At 39.4% G+C, this 18,685-nt stretch overlaps 1 protein-coding gene across 1 annotated transcript in view; it reads right to left on the bottom strand.

Annotated features, from left to right (window-relative positions):
• LOC143041549 (endoplasmic reticulum-Golgi intermediate compartment protein 3) overlaps positions 1–18,685 on the bottom strand; it is an 89,473-nt gene that overhangs the window by 3,908 nt on the left and 66,880 nt on the right. The window contains exon 6 of the mRNA XM_076213548.1: positions 11,281–11,375. Coding sequence (XP_076069663.1) covers positions 11,281–11,375 — 95 coding nt within the window. The remainder of the gene's footprint in view (positions 1–11,280; positions 11,376–18,685) is intronic.

Genomic DNA, 18,685 nt, shown 5'->3' with positions numbered 1-18,685 from the left:
CTTTCATATCATAAACTACAATGCACTTTTTTTATCCATTGTGTCCCTGACCAAATTTCCTTTTACCTTAATTACTTTGATTACCATTTCTTTGACATTTTCCTTCATTTGTTGTTCTACTATTTCTTTGAACAATAATTTTTTATTTTCTTGTTCCACTTTCCACTGTTTCTTTATCTCTTGGAGATCAGTCTCCTTCATTGTCTCTTCTACTTTCTTGGTCACTGCCTGTGTTTGCTCCTTCACTTTTTTTCATTTTTCATTCTTTCATTCTCGCCCCTGATTGTATTCAGTTCCTTTTACAGTTCGTCAAGCTCCCTGTTGGTTTCTTCATTAGATTTTTTTTAGTTGAGCTATTTCTCTGTACATCGCCCTGTGCTTACTTTTCAATTTAATTATTTCATCTAACAAATCAGTAATCTCCGTTTCTCAAAATATCTATATACCTAGGCTCTCTATCCATTTCCACCCCTCTACCCAAAATTTCACCTCTTGCGAAACCAGAAAAAGCTTAATTTTCAAACCTTTGGTATGATTTGGGGGTTTAGTTTGTACATGTTTGTTTGGGAATTATCCCCAGTGGTGATTCCACCCTACTCATGTCCAGACATCTCTTTGCTGGTTCGTTTTTCCATATTTCACTATTATTTTTTTCCATTTTACATAATCAGCATTAAATTGTATTAACCTCTTCACTCCGGGGCACATCACACGTCTGGCAGCATTAGCTGCCCGACATGCGATGTTGCATCATAATAATCGCATTATAAAAAATAAAGTCAGTGCTCAATCGTTTGTTCTCTTTTACCCGTGTATTTTGATAACCATAGAAAATTGATGAAGCCAGTTTAGAGAGAATGGAAATTACGTAGGTATGACTACAATAAATATAATCAAGATGCCGACGTCGGCATCATCGAGTACCCACTTGCTCCTCATGCCGCCTACGTAGGCGTCACCGTATGGAAGTGGTTAACATTACTCCATTTCGGTCACTCACGATTCACAACTCCCTTCTCGTTTGCATATAGAACTAGTGTTGTTCCAAATTTTTCTAGCGATGAAGTGCTGCCTAGCACAGTAGAGCTCTTTCCAGACATCCAACTCTGACTGCTGTGTGTGTATGTGAAGGAGTGGCTGTGCCAGCAGCACTGTGTAGGGCAGAGGCGTGGAACATAAGTGAGGAAGAGAGGAATTTCAATGTATTTACCTAGTTGTATCTTATGGGAAGGGGAGCTATGCTCGTGGTATCCTGTCTGCATCTTGCCATATTTGATTTGCTCTTAAATTCTTGTATTGTTTTTTCACACACTACTGTTTCGTCTACATGTTTCATACATCCACCACTCTGTGGAGAAAGTGTTTTTTTTTCATGTCTCTTCTATAACTGTCCTTTTTGAGTTTCTTTAAAATGTCCTCTTGTGTTTATCTTATCCCAATTTAGTAAGTCGTCTCTATCAAGGATTTCTACATCTTTCATAATTCTGTAAATGGTCTTTATTCCAGAGTCAGTAGTTCTAGTTTAGACAATCTTTCTTCATATGACATTTTTGATGGTGTTGGGGCCATCTTTATAGTTCGCTGGATTCTCTCAATTTTCTTTATATTCTTTTTAGTACTGGGTGATCAGTGTAGCTACATACTCCAATTTGAACCTTATCAGTGACTAATATTTTCTTTACCATTTATTCATTCAAGTAAAAGCCATTTTTATTGATCTTTGCAAGTTGTAGGTTTTGCTAACAACTTTTTTATGTTTGTTAGGGGACATATCTATTGTGATGATCACTCCCAGGTCTTTTTCAGATTCACCAATTTTATATTGTCCTGATATCCTTTTTTTTGTCTATTTTTTTCCAAATTCCATTATGCTACATTTCTTTATGTTGAAGTCCACTTCCCACTTCTGACTCCATTCCCAAACCCTGTTCAGATCTCTCTGTAGTGAGTCACAGTCTGTCTCAGTACTCACTTTCTTTAACAATTTTGCATCATCTGCAAAGAAGTTCATGTAACATTCCACACCCTCCTCCATGTCATTCACATATATAGCAAACATTATTGGAGCTAATACTGATCCTCATGGAACTTCACTAATCCTCCTCCCAAGTAGAACTCTTATCTCTGAGCACTACTCTCATTTTTCTTCCATGCTAAAAGTCCTCTATCCATTTCAGTAGTTTTTCTTGTATCCCTCCTATGGTTTCCAGTTTTCTTAATATTTTTTTGTGAGGGATTTTATCAAAAGCTTTTTGTAGATCTAGGAACACACAATCAATCCATCCATCCCTTTCTTGTACAGATAATTTGTTGTACGTGATCTTCCCTGTCTAAATCCGAATTGTCTCAGATTTAGGATCTTGTTCTACTCCAAATGTTTTATCCATCTACTTTTTATAACTTTTTCACAAATTTTAGCTACTGTGCTTGTGAGGGAAACCAGTCTGTAATTTTTGGGTCTTTCCTTATTTCCTCCTTTATAAATTGGTACGATATCAGTATTTTTCCAGTCTTCTGGTATTTTTCCTTCTTTAAGTGAGCAACTTACATTGTTATATATTTTGTCTGTTAGTTCTTCTTTACATTCTTTTAATATCCAATTTGCTATTCCATCTGGGCCGTGTGATTTCCTGACATCAAGGTTCATTATTTGATCCATTATTTAAGCTTTCCATGTTACTCTTATTTCCCTCATGGGGGAGAGTTTCATTTCTCTCCCTTCATCCTGTGTTTAATTTTTTTCACTAGTAGAAACCAACTTGAAGTGTCTGCTCATTACTTCCACCATTTCTGTATCTTCTGTGTATTTCATATTCCCTTGGTGTAGTTTCACTATTTCCTGTTCATTTTTTAGTTTACCATTTACATATCTATAGAATATTTTTGGCTGATCCTGACATTTTTCTGTCTTTTTCAGTTTCTTTTTTCTTTCCTGTGTATTTTTATATATTCCTTCCTTTGATTGATATATATTTGCCACTTTCTAGGTTTTTTTGTCTTTTCTCCATCTTTTCCAATTTTTATCTCTTCTTTCACTTCCCTGCACCTTTATCAAACCAGTACTTAATATACACCTTTTCCTGTTTTTGCTTTGGGACATATTTGTCCACTCCTTCTTTGTAGATTTTCATAAGAATCATCCATTTTTCTTCCACTTGTTTCTTGTAGAATTTTTCCCCGTTCACTTTAAGAATTTTTTTTTCTAAGTTTCTCAAAATCTGTTTTACTATACATCAGTCTTCCCTTTCTGTGTTTTTCATTTCTCTTTATATATATTTCCTCCTTTAATTCTAACTCAAGTAGAATGTGGCCACTTTGCAATTGGTGTCTTGTATTCAATTTTGTTTACTATTTCAGTTTCTGACATAAATAATGAATCTAGTCTGAACGGTTCTTTGTTATTTCTAAATCTAGTGTTTTCTTTTACCCATTGTGTCACTGTAAGTTCTATAGTCATGTCGAGTAATATATTTCCTCATTGATCCTCTTCACCTTTCACTATCATCTCTTCCCAACATATTTCTTTGCAATTAAAGTCTCCCATAAGTACCTCTTTATTTCCATCCTTCAGCGTCTCTTTTAATGAAGATTTCATATCCTCTATCATCTTGAAATAATCTCTTATCTCTCCAAGACCTTGTTTCTGGGGCATGTAAATCACTGTAAACTTTCTGCTTTTCATATCACTATCTTCAACTCTTATTGAAATCATCTCTACCCTGTTCTCTCCATATGTAACTTTCATTAAATTTAAGTTTTTCTTAACCAGGAACATGACTCCTCCACCTTGTTTCTCCCCCCTTTGTCTAAGCCACTGATTATATAATCCATGACCAACACTGGTACTAGTGGACCCCTTTTGTCTCCACAATTCCCATTATGTCTGGTTTTGCTTCTGACATGTAATCATTTAGTTCATTCAATCCTGAGATTAATCCATCTATGTTGGTATAAGCCAATTTTAATTATCTGTTCCCTCCATTTCGTTACCTGAACCTTTCACTTTTTTTTTTTTTTTTTCTCTTGAATATACCATTTTTTTCAGTCTCTTACATAACACTGTTGGACAACTCCGAGAGCTTCTAGACAGCGTAATCTACCTTGCCACATCTACCGCCTCTACCACAGGACATGTGCACTATGCATACCACTCCACCATGCATCTCGCTGCACCAGGAGCAGAACGAGATGGTATTCTTGACCTCACGAGACTGCAAGGGTCAGCAGCCGCAGTCAAGTTCTATTGTTCTCATTATCAAGGTCATGACCCAAACATACAGCTATCACCAAGCCCTGATGCCGCTAACCAATGTTATTGCCACTTTATCATAAATATTCCTTAAGGCTATTTTCCACCTGTCCAAACTCGGACACCTTGTACAAACAATGTATAATGTTTATCCTTGTTATGTAATCAATGTGAAAACCTATTTTGACCTCTAGTCTCGCTGGAAACAGCAATTATGTAAATAAATATCTCATCAGCAACCTTGCCATGAGCCCATGTATAAGGTTTATGCTCTCTGCGAGAGCAGGGAATTTTCTACACAATAAACATGGAAGAACCCCGCTCACATCTTCAGCCACAGCTAATAACTTCTACTTAACTTTCCAATGTGTTGTCTTGAACCTCCAAGCAACAACACTCTCCAATAGAACTATGTTGTCTTGGTCTCCATTCTTTCCTCATTTTTTTCTTTAGCTTTTTTATTAATGTCTTAATTTTTTTCTCTTTCCTTATCAGTCATGTCTCTTTTTATCCATATATTTTTAGTGTTTATTACTTGCTAATTTTCTTGTTCTTGCTAAGATTTCTTCTGCTGCCATTTGTTAACTTAATTTAATCTAAAGTAGTTGACTTTTTCCTTTTCCTTCTGCATACTTACCAATTCTGTGCCCTTCCTCTATTTCCTTTTCTAACTTTTGCTCTTTATCTTGTACTACTTTTAAAAATTTCTTGCCAATTCTTTGTCCTATTTATCTCTCAGGAACCAATTTGGGTTATGTTTTTCTTTAGACAATTTATTACTACACACTTTTGTTTGTCTACTGCATCTCTTACTAAATTTTCTTTTTCCTTAATTACCTTAATAACAGCATCTTCAGCCTTTTCCTGCATTTGCTGCTGAACTATCTCTTTAAAAATTATTTTATCTTCTTTGTCTTTTTCCAATAATTTCTTAGCTGTTGCAAATAGTCTTCTCTTATGCTTTTTCCCACTTCCACAGTCTCTTTCTTTATGGTCTCATTGTATTTTCATTATTTTTCAACCTCTTATTTTCACTTTTATCTCACCCAGTTCTTTTATAGCACACTTAATTCTTCTTTTATTTCTATGTTTACTTCCATATATTGTCAGTTTCCTGCCTCCACGAATTGTTCATATTTCTCATATCCCTCTCTATGTCTATAGCTCTACTAAAGAGCCTTTTTTCATACACACTAAATCCAGAGAAATGACCCTCATTTCAAGCAGAAATCTTTTTGTGCCACTTGGTGGCCTAAAACCTATGTATTTTGCTTCACCCTTGTGCTGGTAGGTGGGTCTGGGTACATGTTTACATTGTAATGTGACAGACTCTTGTGGTTTCTCTGGCCCACTATTGTTTTTTTCCTTTTCACTTCAATTACTCACTATTCATATTGTAAATTAATCATTCTGGGTATCCATGAGCACTCCCCTTCCCATATACAAGTATCACACTCTAGGTATTCTATAACTGTATCACTGTTAAGATGTTTATTTATTTTTTATTTATTTTTTTAAGTATTTCAGGAGCGCCAATATATGCGTGTTGTTACTATGACGAATGACGTGTGTGTGTGTATTTACCTCGTTATATTATACGGGAAGGGAGCTATGCTCGTGGTGACCCGTCTTTGTATCTTTCAGCATCGAGTTTTTTCTTAAAATCTTGAATATTGTTTGAACACACTGTTTCTTTGTCTAAATTGTTCCAAGTATCTATCACTCTGTGTGGGAAGCTATTTTTTCAGATATCTTCTGTAATTATCTTTTTTGAGTTTCTTTTCGTGTCCTCTTGTTTTTCCATTGTCCCATTTCAATAAATCATTCTTATCTAAGATTTCCATTCCTTTCATAATTCTATAGATAGTAGGTCTCCTCTTTCCCTTCTTTGTTCCAGAGTTGGTAATTCTAATTTGGATAGTTTTTGTTCATATGTCATTTTGGAAAGAGTTGGTGCCAGTTTTGTTGTTGCTCTTTGTATTCTTTCTAATTTTTTTATATTCTTTTTGGTACTGGGTGTCCATAGTGTTGCTAAGTACTCGAGTTTTGGTCTTATTACATACATACATATACCAAAGGCTTTTTTGGTCTTTTTAGTGTAGTTAATTTTTTTTTTATCATTTCCTCATCCAAATAGACAAATACCACTTTTATTAATATGCTTGTCCGGTGTCATATCTTTGCTGATCATCACTCCAAGGTCTTTTTCAGAGTTTACTTTTTTGACCTCTTCACCAATTTTATAATCTCTCGATATTCTGTTTTTACTTTTTCCAATTTCCATTATACTACATTTCTTGATATTGAATTTCACTTCCCACTTTTGAGTCCATTTCCAGATCTTGTCCAAGTCTTGTTGCAATGAGTTGCAATCCTCCTCCGTTCTTACTTTCTTGAGTAATTTTGCGTCATCTGCAAAGAAATTCATACAACACTCTACTCCTTCATCCATGTCATTTATGTATATGGCAAATCATTACCTGCAAATTAAATGTCATCCGGCTCGTCCTCGTTGTCGTCGTCGTCGTGAGAGACATTGGCAGACGACAAGATGGTGTCCCGATCCTATGCTACCAACTTCGTTTATTAGCATATTTTCTTGTAGCATGGTATTCTTTACTTTCATTTCCGCCCACAGAATTGCATATTACGTTGATACATTTTAATTTACAAAATTAATAATTAATTTTCCATTGCTATATTGCGCCCATGGTCGAAACTAAAAAATACCCCGGTATTCAATATGGAATGTCAGCATACGCGGATTTGGTCATATACAGTAATTTCGGGAACATAACCACCGTAAATAAATAGTAAATAAAGCTTTAATGTACTGTATAAAAGAGGGAAATACACGAAAATAAAGATACATGTATTGCTGGACATTGTACATACAGTACATGTACGTATATGTATACACTTTCGCCTAACGACCAATTCGGTTAACGATGGCGCGCTGGTCCCAAATGTCGTCGTTAAACGAGGAGTGGTTGTATACTGTAGTTTCTTCTGTGGTACCTTATCAAATGCCTTTTGTAGGTCCAGAAAGGCACAGTCTTCCCAACCATCTCTCTCTTGTAATACAGTGAGTCCTCCTTATATGGTAATTCTTTATCCGGTAAATTCACAGTTACGGTATTTGGTATTTACTACCCTCGATTCTATTTATGGCAAGAAAAATTCATGGATACGGTATCCGCCCATGTTTTGAAGAGGAAAGAGCAGGGAGAAGGTACATCTGCCATATCCTATTATTACATGTTATAATGGGTTTGGTAAAGGGTAATTTCAATTTGTGGTAAGGTTTTCAGGAACGCATATGTACCGTATAATGAGGACTTACTGTATACACTCACTATCCGAGTTACGACCGGTGCGACTTACGTCCACCCGTACTTACGACCACATTCAGCAGATGCCTACATGCACATATTATGAGTTTACTGGTTTACTGTGCGTTTGCACGTGGCGTCCAGCATCCCGCACGACAGTTACGGCAGCACAGCACAGCATCTCACCAAGGTTGCGCTGTCTGCCATAATTATGGTATTTCTACCATAATTTAGTGTGTGTCTACCATCTACCATACGATGTCTACCATATACCATAATTTTACTGGAATTGATGTTATACCGTATTTCGATTCCCAGTTCCCACCGATAATCAGGGCAGGTGGGAATGGTCAGAAAGGGCAGTTTTGCCAGATCGGTGATACACGCTTCCCCGAAAGCCAAGACAGAGAGTCGGTTTACAGTAGTCCTACATTCGTGCTTTTCATTCTGGTTCGAGTTCTCTATTGGTCGAAAGTCGAAAGCTGTAGTGTACGAACATGGATACAAATAGCTTTAACCCAAGTCTATGATATTCCTGGAGTTCTGAAGAATAATATCTTATATTCAATAAGACAATATATCTCACTGTACTATTCCATGCATAAAATATTTATTTGATGAAATAACGTTATGCTATGATTATCATTCTTTTCTTACGAAGGGAGACCGAACGTTTTCGCATGGGAGGCGACGATTGAGCCCAGTGCATAGAAGCGAATCTTGTACTTGTTTTCATGTACATTTGAGGGAATTATTTTAAATGTTATTAGACCTTTATTACTTCAACCTCTTTTTATCAATTATGCCTCGACCAGAGGATACCAACGGATCCCCCATGGTGCCTCGCCAGACCTACTGCCTGATCTTTCCCTCGACCGTACGCACGAAGAAAGTGTAGATGACGTGCAACCAAAAAGTGGATTTTAATTTTTTTGTTTTTTACATGCATATTTTCTATTTTTTATATTTTGTATCTTTGTGTTAATTTGTATTTTCGGTCTCTAATAAGAATCCTGTGTAATATATTTTCTTTCTTTACTATCCTATTAATTTATTATTATTAATTTATTATTTAGTATAACAATCAAAGAGTATTGGATATTTTGCATACACTGAGAATGTTCTACAATGAGGCCACAAACGAAACATTTGAGCTGGATTTACGCTCTGCATCATATGTCCTTGAGTATACACCTCGAATGTATACGGTCCGAGTTACGACCGTTTCGACTTACGACCGGTTGGTCGGAACCGATCTAGGTCGTAACTCGGATAGTGAGTGTATCTATTAATCTCGAGTAGAAGTAGATCAAGTTTGTTGTACATGATCCGCCTTGTCTGAATCCAAATTGATTTGGATTCAGTATAGTTTTTTCTTCCAAATGTTTAACCCATCTATTTTTGATGACCTTTTCACAAATTTTTGCTACTATGCTTGTCAGGGAGAATCGATCTGTAATTCAATGGATCTTCCTTGTTTCCTCCCTTATAAATCGGTACAATATTTGTATTCTTCCAGTCCTGTGGGACCTTTCCTTCTTGAAGTAAGAATTGAATTATATAGTATATTTTATCTGTTAATTCCTCCATGCATTCTTCCATGCATTCTTTCAGTACCCAATTTGCAATTCCATCTGGGATGGGGTGCCTGAGGGGTGTGATGGGGGTTCCTGGGGTGGATGGAGTGAGAGTTGGGGAGGTGTGGAGGAGAACAGGTGTGGAGGGGGAGTTGGGGGATGGGGTTGATGAGGGAGTGTTGGAATGGTTTGGGTACATGGCAAGAATGGGTGGGGGGTTTAGTAAAAGAGGCATGGAAGGCAGGGGTGGGGGGGTGAGCATGGTGGGGGGGTGACATAAGGTGGGTGGATGGATGGGGTGAAAGGGGCATTGGGAAAGATGGGAATGTCTGTTGAGGATGGATGGGACAGGACAGAAGATGGGGCTGAATAGAGAATGGTTGTGTATGTGGTAGATGGGGAGTGAGGGAGTATGTGTGAAAAATAAATTGATGCAGCCCAAAGGGATTTCTCCCTGCCTTCTCCTTTTATGCATGAGGGGATGGAGATGGGGGTCACCAATTTAATGAAGTGGCCTTGCTGTGGATGTGCTGTGTCTTGCAACACTGCTTCTGACCCAGGGCAGTGGGTGAGATGCAGGGATGACTTGTCATCTGGGAGGTGCCAAGATAAGAGGACGGAAGGGGGTGGGTGGATGGGAGTGGAGTATGTTGGGGATGGAATGGATGGGAGTGTTTTTTATTCCTTTATTTTTTGGCTACCTCCCTTGTAAAGGGGAAAAAGCTTTTGGTATATGTATGTACATCAAACCTCCCTACTACATCTACTGGCTCATCTCCTATCCTAGCATTAATATCCCCCAACATCATTACATTACTCCTCTCAAAACTTTCTAAATATTTATTCAAATCTATCCAGCCTACCTTTCCTTTCCACTTTTCTTCCAACCAGGTGCATTTACACTCACAAAAATCCATGTATCCCATCCCATTTTATCTTCACCTAGATTAATTTTGTGTTGTGCTTTCTTATCTCATCACTTACCAGCAGAGCCCCTTCTTTCCTCCTTCAGTTCCTCATAACTCCCAACAATCTTCCTACCATACTCCCAAACTTGAAATCACCCCTCCAATTCAACTTAGTTTAATTTAAATATCTAAAGGATTTGAAGAAAAACAGTTTTCCATACAGATGCATAAATACTTGGAATGGCCTTAGAAGATATAGCCCAAGCTGGAACAATACATGAATAAAAAACTAAGAATTATAATTGGAGAACAAGAAGATATAGCCCAAGTTGGAACCATATGTGAATTTGTAGCCAAGTATGAACTGGAGAGCAAAAGACAGGACTCCATGAGTGTTGCTCCTTTCCTGTTTGCTAAAATTTGGTAAATACATAGGATCAATCAATCAATTCAATCTATTGCCCCTGCTGATTGTTGGGAACCAAGCTGTGGAGGCATGGTAAAAAGTGGTTCTCATGAATTGCTTGTAGATACTTATTGTTTCTTTCTGTTGTCCAAAGTCAATGCCTGCAATGGATGTAGGTTTATTTTCTTGTTGATTTTTGCTGTCAGATCTTTGATATATGGGCTGAAAGTCTTATATGTATCAAATATGAGAAATGTTTTTAGTTGTTTTTTTCCAAAGGAAGGATTTGGCCATTCAATTTTACTATAAGGTGGCTTCATGAATCATGGTTATCTGTTGTACCATCACTGTTGTTTTCTCAGGTGAAGCTTTCATTCTGTTATCTATAAGTCATTGTTCCAATTTGTGCTACATAAGATCACACTGGCAGCAGTGTTTTCCCTATTACCATTGAGGGATTTCCCTCTACCCTTGGGTTAATGTTTCTTCTAACTGTTGCATGTCATCCAGTCCACCACCATACACGAATCAATAAGAGAGAAAAAAAAAAGAGGGAATAGAATAGCGGCACTAAATGTACTCTTCATAAGATTATAAAGAATATATAATGAAATAATTGACATTAGACCTACTGCCCATGAAAATACAAAATGAACCAAACTCTGCATACAATGTATAAAAGTGAAGAGAAACTAAGCTTTTCTATGATACATTTGTAACAAATTAAGCAAACTGAGAGCACTGATGAATGTGATTTTTATGAGGGCTTTAATTGAAACAAAAGAAAAGAAAAAAGAAAAATACATACTTTTTCTTTTCCTGGTATTTGACCATGAGTGGTGAAAGTTCATAATTGAAGAAGACTCCTGGAAGCCCAGTCTCCCCATGACTGAGGCTGAGACTCTGAGGATATAAAAATGCAGCTTTAATACTGTACAATTATGCACATTTACAACTTTAGAATCTCTCCATGTATTTAACCAAAAGCCAACCTTTGCCAACACAGAAAAGGATAATACATATACATGTTTGTAAGAGGCTGGTAGATAAAGGTAGACAAATAAGGTAGATAGAGGGGTAGGTGGTGAGAATTTCATTTTTATGAGTTGGATGTTTGGTACACAATAGCCGTGAAGGAGTTGCATAATCTTGCTCTTCATCTAAAATTTATAAACAACCACTAGGGACCCGATTTCATTGCTGTATAATGCTGATGTAACAATATGTAAACTAAGCCAGTGATGCATTGATTTCGAGATTGCTTGAGTAAGTAGTATTGCTTAAGACATTTGTAACAGTCTGACTGGAGAAAGGGTGGAGAAAATTTAATTGGTTCGCGGCAGTAGAGTCACGCCCTTGAGGGAAGCACTTAGATGTAAGAGTAAAGATCACTGGACTAAAGAAATCATGGTGAACTGACTTGGTGAATAAATTGAGGATTCCGGTTGGGATTCTTCTGGTGTACCTAAGACAATAATGTTGTAGAAGAATTCGTGAAGAAAATCAAGAAAATATCTCAACCATTTAAATTCCCCTATACTAAACATATACTAAGTGGAATTTGACTAAGATGATCTAAGGCATGGGGCCTACAGATGAAAATAAGTAATAGAAATTGAGTGAGAAAATTTATTGGTTTGTGGGAGTAGTTACGCCCTTGAGGGCACTTAGATGTAAGAGTAAAGATCATTGGACTAAAGAAATCTTGACAAATTGACTTGGTGAACAAATTGAGGATTCCAGTTGGGATTCTTCCGGTGTACCTAAGACAATAACATTGTAGAAGATAATTGGCCAGCCATCTTTTAGTGTTATTGTGCATGTCTGTGTTATATATTTTGTTTGTTAGATTGTGGCAAGAGATAGCATAATTTTTTTTACTAATGTCTAATGTTATAAGAAGTGTTCTATGATGTGGCCTATCTGAATTGATGCCATCTAATATTCTTTGCACAAGGTTGATTAGAAGTGTGTTTGTGGAGTGTAGTGGCCTAAAACCGTATTGTGATTCAGCAAGGGGAATATGTGGTGTGATGAGTTGAAGTATGAGGCATTCAATGAATGGAGGGGGTGCAGAGAAGTGTGACTGGGTGGTGTGATGTTGGGATTGTTGGGTCTTTATTGGGTTTTGGGATTGTGATTATTTTCCCATGCTTCCAGATATCAGGTATAGTGTTGTGTGAATAGCTGCAATTTGCAATGTTTGTGAGTGCGTGTATACCTTGTGGTCGAATGTGTTTTAGGTGGATGTTACTTATGTTGTCATGGCCACAGGCAGATGAGTGCTTGAGGTTATGTATTATGTGTTTTGTCTGACTGTCTATGAAGGGCGTATAGTCTACATATAGCTTTGTAGTGTGATGATTTTTGTAATCTTGGGCACAACGATAATATATATCAATTGTATTCAAATTGTATATTGTAAATATTGTGTCAAATACAAGGATAGCCCTTATATTGTAAAAAGTACTGCATTTATATGTAACATTATTTGCATACTCTGTACAAAGCATTAATATATTCATTGTGTATAATTTATGTTATGGCGGACTGGAAATCCAATAATAAGTCCAGAAGAGATTTGAATTTCATTATTCCTTCTCAGACAATACTCCATTTACCATGATGTGGTAACAAACCACATCAATTGGACCATAGCGCAACAGCCACCACTGCTGCCTGCCCCGCCTTCTGGAGTGGTCTGTCAGCTGCCGCCTGCTGCCTGGAGTGGACTACAGCCCAGCAGACACCACTACTGCAGTAGCCCTGGACCACCCCTGCCGCCATCATTGCCGCAGATCGCCCCTGCCCTGCCGCCACCGCAGTTGCTGTGGACTACCTCTGCCCCAGTCACCGGCCCCAGCCTTTGCCGGAGTGGCCTCCCAGTGCCGCCTGCTGCTCCTGCCAGAGTGGACTACCACTGCTGCAGTAGATATGGACCGCCCCAGTTGTTGCCGCAGAACCGATGCCCTAACCGAGTTCGAGTCCCTTATGTGCCAAGGGATCATTTGGCCCAGCAACAGCAACTGGTCTTCAGCGCTTCATGTCGTACCTAAAAAGAGTCGTGATTTGCGACCGTGCGGTGACTACTGTGCACTGAACTCCCAAACTGACTTCGATGGATACCCCATCCCCAACATCCAAGAATTTGGCTCCCAGCTCTTTGGCTGTACCATCTTTTCTACGGTGGATCCTGTTCAAGCCTTCCATCAGATCCCTGTCCACCCCGATGACATCCCGAAGACGGCCATTACCACCCCATTTGGCCTCTATGAGTACGTCCAGATGCCCTTCGGCCTGAAGAATGCAGCACAGACACTCCACGCTTCATCGACGAAGTTCTACATGGCTTACCCTTCTGTTATGCCTACATAGATGACCTCCTCATCGTCAGCCCTGATGAAGCCACCCACCGCCATCACCTCAAAGAAGTCCTCACCTGTCCAAGAGACTACGAAATCCAAATCAACGCCACCGAGTCAAAATCTGGATTGACCTCCATAGATTTCCTTGGACACACTGTCTCCTCCACTGGCATTTCACCTCTGCGTACTAAGTGTGATGCCATCTGCCAGTTCCCAAAGTCCTCCACTGAAAGACAACTCAAGGAGTTCTTAGGTATGATAAATTTTTACAATCGCTTCATCCCTAAGTGTTCCCTCATGTTGCAACCTTTGTATTCTCTCATTAGACCTTGCAAGCATGGTCAGTCCATAAAGCTCGCTTGGTGTCCTGAGGCAGACGAAGCTTTTACTTCTGCGAAGACGGCACTGAACACCATCGCCACCCTCAATTTCCCTGCCCTGGAGGCCCTCACATCCATCGCCACTGACACCTCCAACAACGGAATTGGCGGCATCTTGCAGCAATACTTCAACAGTGCTTGGAAGCTGCTCGCCTTCTTTTCCAAGAAACTGAACAAGGCTGAGAAGAACTACAGCGCATTCGACAGGGAGTTGCTTGCTGTCTACCGGGCAGTCCAATGATTCAGGTATTTCCTTGAAGGTCGATAGTTCATCATCTTCACAGACAATAAACCCCTCACCACTACTTTCCATGCTAACAAAGCCAGCTATACACATACTCAGCTCCGCCACTTACAGTACATTTCTCAATTCTCCACAGACATTCATTATGTCCAAGGTACTGACAATGCACCCACTGATGCCGTCTCCAGGAACATTAATTCCCTCTCTTCGCAGTCTCCTGTCATCGACTACACCACCATTGCAGCAGCACAGGCCAACTGTGATGACTTGCAGTGACTGTTGGACAACCCTTCCCTCAAGATGGAGAAAATTCAGGTACCTGGCACAGACATCTGTCTGTATGCTGACGTCTCCACCGGCAACCTTCTCCCCTTTATCCCTATGTCATTCCAACATCAACTCTTCCACTACCTTCATGATCTTGCACACCCTGGCATCCATGCATCCCAATGGATGTTGACCTTGAAGTTCATCTGGCCAAACATCAACAGGGATGTCAGGCACTGGGCCTGCACCTGCCTCCTGTGCCAGGCTTCGAAGGTAACATGAAACACATTTTCCCCACTAACTCCTTTCCCACTTGTCTCTACCAGGTTCAGCCACATACACGTCGATATTGTCGGCCCACTCCCATACTCCAATGGCTACAAGTACGTGTTCACCTGTGCTGACCACTTCATTCGTTGGCCAGAATCCTATTCTTGACATCAACACTGACACCATTGCACGAGAGTTCGTCGACAACTGGGTTGCTCGCTTCGGTGTCCTGACCAACCTAACCACAGACAGAGGCAGCCAGTTCGAGTCAACCCTCTGAAACAAGGTAATGGCCCTCCTTGGTATCCGCCTTTACCGTACTACCAGTTACCATCCCCAGGCCAATGGCATGGTAGAGTGTTTTCATCGCCAGCTCAAGGCCACCCTCTACGCCCATGTCCTTAACAACGAGCTCCGGTCAGTGGTGCTGTCCCTTGTGCTCCTTGGCATCAAGACCTCCCTCAAAGTTAACATTGGCCACTCTCCTGCTGAACTCATTTTCGGCACCACCCTCAGGCTTCCCGGAAAATTCGTTGCTGACGTGCCTCACTCCAACTCCTGTACTCCACACGACTTCGCCTTCCAACTGAAGGAGACCATGGCCAAGCTCCACCCTGTCCTGCCATGCCACGCCAAGTCACCTAGAACTTTCATGAGCCAGGACCTTCTACAGTATACCCACGTCTTCATCAGAATGCACGCCATCAGAAAAGCCCTCCAGCCTCTGTACGAAGGCCCCTTCGAAGTTTTGCGCTGCACCAGGAAGACCGTGACAATTCAGCGCAACAGAAAGCGTGACCATATATCCATTGATTGGGTCAAACCGGCCTACCTTTTTGACCCCAGGGACACTCCCGTCAACAGCACTCCCATTCCTACTCCTCCCAAGCCTCCAAGACTGATGATGTTCTGGCAGGCTATGAGAACTTACAAAAAAGTTCTTCTGGTAGAGAAATGATGCCAACATGAGAAAACCCTAGATGAAGAGATGACTTCAGGTTTTTGAACTCTGTGAAGCATATAAGTACTACTCAGAAAATTCTTTCAAAATGCAAATTGGGAAAACTTAAATGAAGAAACAAAGATGGAAGAGAAATGGAACATACTAAAAGAAATTTATAATGAGGGAATAACCAAATATGTACCAAAACAAAAGCAAGAAAAGGTATACATTAACCCATAAAGTCCAATAATCCACCGGAGTGGCTTTACCGGGAAAGACCGATAAGCCACCGGAGTGACATGATGTTCACGGACGTACCACAAATGCCCTGTAATTGATATCCCTGTGAAAATTGGTAGTGTTGTAGACCTATCCCTCCCCCCCACCCCTTCTCTGTAGCCTGCCGCTCAGGCAAGCACAGTCAGTGTGAGCCTCGCTTTCGAAGGGTACGTTAAGTACCCTATCACGCTCCCAAAAAAGTGTTAAAAGTGACGTCTAATCATAACTGCTGACCTTATTATTGCTTATAATGGCTCCCCCAACTAAAAGGAGGCTTGTGTATAGCAGTGAGAGTGAGGAGGAGGTCTACACTTGACCTTCGAGGCCCCAAAGAGGATTAAGGAGGGCGACGAGAGGAAATTCAAGTATTGCCCCTGATATAGCCAAAACTACGGCTCGTACCAAAGAATCTGGTGTAGGAGCTACTACGTCCCCCAGGACTTTTTATGGGCGGAAGGAGGGGCATCAAAGTTGGGGGCACTAGGAAGGCTTTCCCCATGAAAAAACAATTGTTTCCATTATCCATTATCTTTTACTACCGAAGACTGCACTCATCCTTATGGATATTATATCACTGGCTTCGTTATTAGTTGTAGTAACATAAACAAAAAAATCATGAAAAACAACAATATATATATTGAGTTTTGAACGCTGAATAAATTGTCTACAAAGAAAATTTCAACTTGCCTTCTCTTTATCAGTCAATAACTCACAACTTTGTGAATCAACATTCAAAGGTAAATGCATTTATATTAAAAGAATTTTATGAGGATTCTCACAGTATTATCAGATTTTCAATTGAATAATTAGCACCCTGATTATAAGCGGAAATGTATAAGTTTTCCCGGAAACACATTCGCTCCGACTCACGCATCACTCACACGTTACAAATCACGTCACGTCCATACCAACCCTCCAGGCACACTATGCAACATTCATTTATGCTCTTTTGCCACAATAATAATAATAATAAGAAGTTTAGGAAAGACCGATAAGCGTAGTTTTAGTATTTTGCGTAAGTGATGTGTACGTGTATCTATCCAATATTATGGTGTTTCCTACTGCTTCCTGCATTATTGTATGATAAGATTGAAGTATATATAAGCCATACAAAGTGTTTCCATAGTGTTTCCACTGTCATAATCATAATACAGTGCCAATAACTTATACTGTAATACTAAATGAACTCGCATACCCGACGCCAAAAACACATCCCACATGCCCCGTCCTCCCTCTCCTCCCCTCCACCGTGATTGTCGGTGACCGCCACATTTACAAATTCGAAGGATTATTGTGGCCAAACCGAGGTGAGTTGGACCTTACTATTTTATGGGGACCTGCGGGTGGGTAGTATAAGGCATTTAAGGGGACCGGCTGGTCAAGAATTGATAAAAATTGGGAAAAAATGAAAAACTGGGAAAAAAATTCTAAATCTGCGTATGGCAATCGACAGTCTGTATGTGGAGTATTTAATCAAAATTCGCCTTATTTTCGTAGTTATGGCAAATAAACCCCCTCCTCCCCCCAACTCGACCCCATCTCGGCCCTATGATACGTATTGGTCACTACAATATATATATTATTGCAATAAATAACAATAATTTGTAATGATTGAGTGCTATTCCTAGTGACTTCTGGCAACTCTGTCTCTGTACCAGAGGTTATATATAGACCCCAGAATGGGTAGATGCCTCAGAAAGCGATAAACAGTAGACAAAAATTGAGTGATACGCTCCACTGCAAGCCACCATCAATCCTTTTGTCATTTGACAAGCTGTTATACTATTTTTGAGATGCCATGTCCTCGCAAGCAAACCAAACACCTTCAGGAAGCTAGGAAAAGGCAAGAATTACAAAGTAAGCAAGCTATGACACCCTAATGTAATAACCTGCCTAAAATGCAGGTGGGGACCAGGAGCCAGAAGACAGGATTATATGACTGGACATCAACATATATGACTGAATATGAATAAATTTTATTCTAAATATCATCAACATTCAAGCCTAAAAAGCTAAATAAGGAAATGCCATGATATCCCTTATTTATATTAGTATGTAGGGGTTCAAAGTTAGTGAAAACTTTGACGGCCCGTATCTCAAAACCTAAGTTTTATACCTTCAAACTTCTACTCCTCCATAACTTCTTAATCAATTTCAATGAAAATTCACACATAGTATGTCTAAATCTGCCTGATTGATGAAATAGAACGTTTTTTTAAATATCTGAAAGGGTTAATTTTTGCCAATTTTTGTTTTCCCTATTTAAAGGGGGACGGGGTGCGAAAAGATATAAAAATTAAAATTCCACAAACTAATTACTTTAACTAAAATTTCTCTCTATTACTTTGAAGGTCTGGATAAGGTCCTTCCACCACATTAATTTCATTCATGTAGAGCAATTATTATAGTAGTCATTTCAAAATTATAAATTTTTTTGAAAGGGAGATGGGGGGGGGGCAAAACAT

The sequence above is a fragment of the Oratosquilla oratoria genome, chromosome 31, assembly GCF_046742065.1.
Source record: "Oratosquilla oratoria isolate Oo_2021 chromosome 31, ASM4674206v1, whole genome shotgun sequence".
Lineage (NCBI taxonomy): Eukaryota > Metazoa > Arthropoda > Malacostraca > Stomatopoda > Squillidae > Oratosquilla > Oratosquilla oratoria.
Note: the sequence above shows the minus strand (reverse complement) of the source record. Positions and strands in the feature narration are given on the sequence as shown.